The following is an 8273-nucleotide window of genomic DNA, read 5'->3' on the forward strand; positions in this document are numbered from 1 at the left end:
TTTTTTTTTTTTTTTACCCCATAATAGCCAGGTAAAAAAACGCCATGCTATTAAAGCACTAATAGTTCTATTGTAATCAAGCAACGTCAAAGGCTGCCTTTGGCACTACGATGTTCTTGAGTTAATTTTCAGAAGGCAGAAACTAGTGAGTTGCGCCAACTTGACGTGCACTTTAAGAGATCGGTATCGTGACGTAACACCTCTAGAAGAACATTTGAACCGCCCCGTTTTTAAACAGAGAGGGCGTCCTTTCATTGGTTGACATGGGTCACTTGATCAACGGTCGCGGGAAGCATGGTATTCAGTGTTGGACAGGGGAGTGAGCCAGCATTCAAACTACATGGCTAGCAAGTTAGCTGCGTTGCTAATTTAGTAAACAAACACAGACGTTCACGTGCCGTCAAATGCTTTATTTTATATACGATGTGATTGTTACTGGGGGTTGATTTAAACAATATTAACTCGAATTTTATAAAGGGCTATTCTGGGCATTATCACCGTAATCGAGATGCACCGAAGTTCAGCCATTTTCATTTCAATGTAGCATGGTAAGGGGCGTGTTGCTCGTCGCATCGATACGCATTTCGAATGACTGGCAGTCGCAGGAGGACACATTCTAGATTGCGAACTTATAATTAGGCAATTAAATTACATTTGGCAAACGTTGATATTGGCAGCCTGCAGTATGTGCAGTGATGCTGAACGTTTGTCAGAAATAAGTTATATGTCGGTATTTTATTTTTATTTGTTTCATATTTTTAAAATACTGTGCAAGCTAGTTTCGGTTGGTCTTTTTTGCTTAATTTTGTATTTTGGTTTGATAGACAGTTTAGAGAAGTCACCCCCCCCTATTTTCTTTACGCGTGACAGTTGAAGTTACACTGCAGCGCTTTATTGATTTGTGAAAATGAGTCTAAGTTCTCGACGGCTCGGTAGCTTGTCTCCTAAAATGGGGGCAATCCGACAAAAGTTACAGTTTTCTGCGAGCGATGGAGAAGATGATCCGGTGGAAGACTGGAACAGCAGCACAGGGGCTGAGTCTGGATTCACAGAAATGGACTCTCCTCTTCAACTGCGACGAAATATGACGGGGAAGAGTAACGATTCTGGGAGCAGTCCATTGAACCAAACCGGAGAGGACGACAGTGTCGAATTCTGGGACGAGGAAGGATTTCTGACCCCGTCCCCTGTGAAACAACCGAGTCTTTTCTCGAGGGGATCACCGTCTCCAAGGAAAAGCCCTCGGAATTCTGACCACACTTCACTGGAGAGAGTGTACCGCCGGGAAGACCGAGAAGGTTCGAGTTCTCCCGTTCCCGATTGTCCGGACACACCACCCCATAAAACATTGAGAAAGCTTCGACTCTTTGATACACCGCACACACCAAAGGTAAATTGGTGAGCTTAAGATGATCAAGCTTTTATTTGTTGTTGAACTGTCCTGTAAACTGGCTTGCTAGTTGATTTGAAACATTTCTTTTTCCATAATACGTTTCCAGTTGTCTGAATTTGGATTTTGTTCAGCAATCAATCTTAAGTCGCAAGCTTGAGTGAAACCTTAACTTATGTTATGGCAGCTAGCTAGCTTGGTGAAGCTTTTAAAGTTTGCCTCAATCTCTAAGTCAACATTCTGTCAGCGTGCTTAAGAATCGTTTTATCGTTTGACTTGATATAATATATATTGTTAAATTTGCGGCTCAAAAGTAGTTCTGTCAAGTTAAATGAACGGCGAAGACACGATGCCCAAGTGACCTATTTAATGTACGCGGCGATACGTTAGGTAACTCATCCATGTTATGCAAGGTACCGTTTCTCCAAGGTGCGAAGTTAACGCTCGCTACTCTATACATTTCGGAAAGCATGCTTTTCTGTTTGTATGTGCCGAGTGTTAATATATTAACTTCGTTTTTAAAATGCTTTCAGTATTCAGTGGCGCACAGACTGCGCAGTTTTTTGTGCGTGACTCAAATTCATTTTTGTTTTCTGTATAGAGTTTGCTGTCCAAAGCCAGGACAGCTGCTGTGGAGTCCACCAGCAGGAGAATAGCCCTCTTCAAGAATGTGGATTCCTCAGGAAAACCTAACACGGACTACAAGAGGAAAGAAACCCCGCTGGTCAACATCAACCCTTTCACCCCGGACTCGTTACTTATCCATTCCGCAACTCAAAAAATCAGTAGGAAGCGAACTCTTTGGGATGAGTAAGTATCATTTCATTTTTGACGCATTGATGCAGGCCAGGAGTGTACTTAAGGCCTGCAAAAAGTAGAACCCTTGTGCTAGGTGTTTTGTCTGAAATGCTTCAGTAAATATCCAGCTGTTTAAACTGAATATATGCAAAGAATGTCAGCTGTGTATGTCGTTTTTATCCATAGCGTATGCAAATGGCTAAATGTAATGTAAATGTTACTAATATAAATGAGTGGGCTGTCCGTTTGAAATTTGCCCATACATGATATGTGACTGAGAACTAACGTTAATGTGAAGAAATTATGCTAATTAGTATTTGAAGTTGAAGATGGAATCTATTACAACTACGTAAGCAAACATAAATGCTTATTTTTAATGGCCCATTTAAAAGGCCTCGATATTCGTGATTGACACCGCACCAGACTTGTTCCCACACAGTTCGTTAAATCAGTTGATGAATGCGTACCTAAGAGAAAATTGGCAGCAAACCAACACCACATAGTTATTTAGTAACCAAATGCTCCTTACTGTTTCAGTCCCGCCCTCTAGTGTTTATTTTGTGGTGTCACTGAAACGCTCATTGCTTTACAGCTCCTGCGGGGAGGATATGGAAGCCAGTGATGCTGATCTTCAGGAGGAAATCATTCCCCCATCGAAGGTTGGTTTTTGTTTATTCATTATTCTACCAGCCTATTTGTATTACATTTGTTATGGTGTGAAACTAAACTGGAATCTCCTCAGAGGGCAACGATGATGGAAAGTAACATGACGTCCAGGTATGCCTCTGAGTTCCATGAGCTGGAGAAAATCGGCTCGGGCGAGTTTGGGTCTGTGTTCAAGTGCGTGAAAAGGCTTGACGGCTGTGTCTACGCTGTCAAACGCTCCAAGAAGCCCCTGGCAGGATCTGTGGATGAGTAAGTGAAGATTTTCTACAGACCAAGCCATTAGCCATACTGAATAGATTTGTATTAATATGTGTATTCATATAGGAATGTGTGATGGTTGTTTGAACGTGGTTTCTGTGATACTTCCTTGGCAGGCAGAATGCGCTTCGGGAGGTTTACGCCCATGCAGTGCTGGGACAGCACCCCCACGTGGTCAGGTACTATTCTGCCTGGGCAGAAGATGACCACATGCTGATACAGAATGAGTACTGCAATGGCGGCACGCTCTCTGACATCATTGCAGAGAACTACAGAAGCATGCGCTTCCCGTCAGAACTGGAGCTGAAGGACCTGCTCCTGCAGGTGGCCAGAGGCCTCCGGTACATCCACTCCATGTGCCTGGTGCATATGGACATCAAGCCAAGTATGTGCAGTGTCTTTGCCTCAGCATAACTGCCACATTTAAAAAAGTTACTATCTAGAATGTTGTCAAGTGGGAGGTATTCAAGGTTTAAAATAACTGTAACGTGCCTGTTCCATTCTGGTATTTCAGGCAACATCTTCATATCTCGAAATTCTGCTGCTTGTGTGGATGAGTGTGAGGAGGATGAAGTCCTGGCCACCAGTGTAGTGTATAAAATCGGTGAGGACCTGCTACTGACCTGTAAAGCCGCTGTCTGAATCGCCATGATGCTAAGTGTAGAGACGTGGTTCCTTGGACTCATTGAAAATAACCTCTCTCTCTTTCTCTCTCTCTCAGGTGATCTTGGACATGTGACCAGGGTGAGCGATCCTCAGGTGGAAGAGGGTGATAGCAGGTTTTTGGCTAATGAGGTCCTCCAAGAGGTGATTGTTTTTTCCCCCCTTATAATGAAAACAGGAAAATTTGTGCCATTAAATGTAGAACTCAAGATTTTGTACTGTTGCTAATGGAATCTGCCTTCTCTCCAGGACTACAGAGACCTCACAAAAGCAGATATCTTCGCCCTGGCACTGACAGTGATCAGTGCGTCTGGGGCTGAACCAATGCCCTCCAATGGCGACAAGTGGCATGACATCCGGCAGGGAAGGCTACCACCCATTCCACAAGTTCTCTCTGAGGAGTTCCTAAGCTTGCTGATGGTAAGGCTTGCTTCACTGTAGAACATCCTGTTAAGGCACTGTTCCATCATGTAGATAGGTCCTATAGTCTGGTATCGGTTATACCATGCTCTGGTGTTGAATCTGGACTGTGCCAGTGTTTGGTGCTTTCTCTGTCTGTGTGATTGCACAGTTGTGCTGTTGGTTTGTTGTAATGATGGCATAAAACCCCAGGACACAGATGTCAAACTCATGAATTTTGAATGTTAATATTTTCCAATATCTAATTGAGTTGTGGTTTGTGCTTTCGTGTGGATAAGGGATCTTTGCTGCTGATGCAGTGTCCCATAGCACACTTGGAAATTGTTTTGAAACATTGGTCAAAAGCATTGAATTACCCCTCCCCGACTTAATGCGCTTAATTGGCTGTAGTGTTGCCGTGGGATCGTTTCAGTTGATGGGATTTCGCTGTCCTCAAGTCAGCCACCCACAGTCTCTTAGTGGAGGTGTGGCAACAAAGAGCAAACTGCACACACATTGGGAATTCCAAATTGGGCAGGGGGATGGTTGTAAAACTGGGGGGGGGGTGGAAAAAGTTCAGGTCAGGTCATGCTGGTTGCTTCCCTAGCACTGGCCTTCTCTAACTTTGCTCCCATTCCCGTACAGCTGATGATTCACCCAGACTCTGAGAGGAGGCCGTCCGCCTCCAGCCTGATTAAGCACCCTGTCCTGCTCACAGCCTCCAAGATGAGTGCTAATCAGCTGCGACAGGAACTCACCGCCGAGAAGTTCAAAAATGCCCTGCTACAGAAGTACGTGCCGCCATTTAAACCTGAAGACGCACTGTGATTCAATCAACCGTGTGCATCACCAAACCAGCCTAGGAAAATAAATGTTTAGAAACATGAAATGGAGCTAGGTTTTATATTTGTTGGCAATGTAATTATTTGGTTTGTGATCATGTGTCTGGTTTACAGGAAGGTGCTGCAACCTAATAGACTGTGTCTGGTTTACAGGGAGCTGAGGAAGGCTCAGATGGCCAAGGAAGTGGCGGAGGAGAAGGTTTTGCACACAGACGGGGTGCTGACACGCTCCACCCTTCAGTCCAGCAGCAGGACATCTCGGCTCATAGGCAAGAAGATGAACCGCTCTGTCAGCCTGACCATTTACTGACCGAAGCACACAGCAACACCCCTGGGCAGGGAAACGCACAAACTCAAAAGCCCTCGACCTGGAAGACTCCTCAAACTGCAGCATCCAACTGCTTGGAGATTTTGGTATTTCTTGTACGGTTGGGTACTTGTTTTTTTATATAATATGTATAAAAACAAAATTGAAGCTTGCCCTGCAACCACAGACATGCACGCATGTCACAGTGAAGATGTTGTGCTGTCTCTCTGCGCCTGAAAGCTCCTGAAACAGCTGTGTTGCTCTCTAATGTAGTACTTTTGTTCAGCAGCATGTCTCTATTCTGGGAATAAAGGACAGCAGCTATCTGCACCTTAACAGCCAATAAAATACCTGAGGTCAGGTAACAACACTGGGTCATTGGGTAAGTTTTAATTGAGCACTTTGAAGGCAGTGTTTTAGCTTGCCAGGAAAAATATCTGCTGCTATGATTGTTTTGTTTGTAATTGAAGCTGGTGTTGGTGGATTGTAACTTTTAATATAAGTATTTTTAAATCCTTTTAATAAGTTGCTCCCTAATCCACACACATCTGTGTTGTCCATTTGGTTTAATATCATTTTTCATCACTATGGTATAATTTTATGCATTTTTTTAAATGTACATTTGAAAAATGTATTCATTTTGATTTGAACATGGTTTGCTCTCAGATGATGGAAAATTAAGTTGACAAAAAGGAATCATGGAATGTGATGAAAACTGTTTGTGTTCATCCTTCCAACTGGAATTACGGAATATTTTACCTCCTTCGGAAAAGTTACGTCAATACTTCTGGCCGGAAGTAAAAATAAATAAATAAAATTGAATAAATAAAATAAAATCGAAATCTCCAACGCTGCCTGTAGCATTAAGGGAAATCCATAGTTTCAGTCCAATTTCTATGTACAATATATTTCTGGTATTTGAATAATGGATCCTGTGCTGGTTGTGCACTGCCAGTGCATCGGCTACTTTAAAGCTTTTTGTTTGTTCTCATTGTGTTGTCAGTTATCTTCACACTTGTTTTGTGTTATTCTAGCTTGTGCATGTTCTTTTTTTTGTAATAAATTGAAAATGAACTCATTACTTGTTTAAGTTTTGTCTTGTCTTTTGTCCGATTTGAGACATGTAGGTGCTCAGTATTGTTCTCTAGCAATTGGTACTTTCCACAGAGATCCACGACACTGTTCCTTAGATGTGGCAAAGATCTTTTGGGGTGCTGTAGTTTTAGTCTCTTGGTATGTCAATATGATGGTGCGAGGCAATGCATTTAATGCACTGCGGGTGCTTTAAGTGAAAATGCCATGCTCAAGAAGCAGTTTTGTCAGTGAATTGAATTTTTATTTGAAGAGAGAAGTCAGATGGTCTATATCCAGACTCAGGGTGTCAATCATTCCCCTGAAATACTTTAGTTTTATTTACTCCAGTTCTTAGCATAAGGCCTGGCAAAAAAAACTTGTGATGTGTTGTACATTATTTATCCCAAATCTTTGACAGTATGTGTGTGGTCACTGTTTTTTAAAAAAAAATTTTTTTTTTACTCCACAAAATGACACTGACTAAATCTCAATCCTACTCCCAGCTCATGTGCACAAATGAACTGTGTAGTTGTTGTGTGTAGTTTAACTGGAACCTGAAAGGATTCCTAAGTTGTACCTTCCTGTCTGTAACTGACTCACTGGGTAAACGTCTTGGTTCATAGCCTGCCTGGATTCTACATACAGAATTTATCAAGACGCATACTGCATCTACCCACTATCGACTGGCATGATGCACCTGGTTCTGTCTCTGTGTCTTTAATCAGATGGGGCCTTAAGGTCAATGAAAACTAGAAGCTAAAAGGTTTTGAAATGCCCTTGTCAGAAATGTTTCATTGGGCCTGTGAAACAGAAATGAAATCTGGCTCTGGGGGTACATAAGCATGCAGTTTTGGTGAAGACACTAATGAGATTTTTCTCTGTACAACATTTGATGTAATACAATTGCTTTTTGTAACTGGGATATAATCATAATCCCCTGATGCCCTTTCCACATAACCTTAGTCACCTTCCATCAGCCATTAACTTGACTGAGTAGTGTATATAGGCCTACCCTTTTTGGTTGGTTAGTTATGCATAATGCATTAAGATATGAATCTACATCCCTGCTTCTGCAGAGCTACAGGTTCTCTAGGTTTTTGTTTTTGTCTTGAAATCAACTAATTCAGGCCCAAGAAACTAGGTGAGGTAAATAAGCTGCTTTAAATAGTTAATGTAGTGCTGAGATGAACTGAAACCAGCAGACGTGCTCTCAAAGCTCAGGGTTAAAGACTCGTGCAGTATGGTGTCAGCATTCAGCCTCTGTCCATTCACATAATCTACACTCATTTCTAATGATTTTAATCATTGTAGTCTGCGGTGAGACTGCAGCGTTCACTGCAGGGGTTTCAAAACGGGTTCATGTTTCATGAAGGACTCCAAGGTGGTCACTATCTGAATATTTTGTTTAAATGTCCATATTTAATAAATTGCACAATTTAGATTTTAAACAATAGTTTGCCTTGTGTGGTTTACACACCCTTAATAATGTGCTAATTTTAAAAATGTAAGAAAAACATATTTAAGTATGCAGTGTATTCTTGTATGTTGTACATTGTCATAATGTTATCATTTAGACATATATGAGTGCGTTTGTCAATGCATTGTAGTTTGTTGTGGATGTGGAATAAATGTGTCAAATAGCACATTAATTAATTAGTCATTGTCTGTCAAACAAAAGTTTGTTAATTCATTAGTAACCTACTACCCTGAATCAGTTGTTTACAGTAAATATATTGTTTGAAGATCAAAGAAGTAATAAAGATGGGAATAAACTGGTAGTAATTCTAAACTGTAATCTAACAAAAATGTAAACCTAAAAAGTAGATATTTCTGAAAAACCACAATAAACACCTCTGCACACACTGAGCGCTAAGCG

At 41.6% G+C, this 8273-nt stretch overlaps 1 protein-coding gene across 1 annotated transcript; it reads left to right on the forward strand.

Moving 5' to 3' along the window:
* Positions 1-907: 907 nt before the first annotated feature.
* Positions 908-6413, forward strand: LOC118214848 (wee1-like protein kinase 1-A). The gene is made up of 10 exons (XM_035395113.1): positions 908-1390; positions 1992-2200; positions 2781-2847; positions 2931-3103; positions 3229-3497; positions 3627-3716; positions 3834-3919; positions 4025-4195; positions 4820-4965; positions 5170-6413. Exons 1-10 carry the CDS (start codon positions 908-910, stop codon positions 5324-5326), a joined length of 1851 nt encoding a protein of 616 aa, XP_035251004.1. The 3' UTR covers positions 5327-6413.
* The last annotated feature ends 1860 nt before the right edge of the window (positions 6414-8273 follow it).

Source organism: Anguilla anguilla, chromosome 16, assembly GCF_013347855.1.
Source record: "Anguilla anguilla isolate fAngAng1 chromosome 16, fAngAng1.pri, whole genome shotgun sequence".
NCBI lineage: Eukaryota > Metazoa > Chordata > Actinopteri > Anguilliformes > Anguillidae > Anguilla > Anguilla anguilla.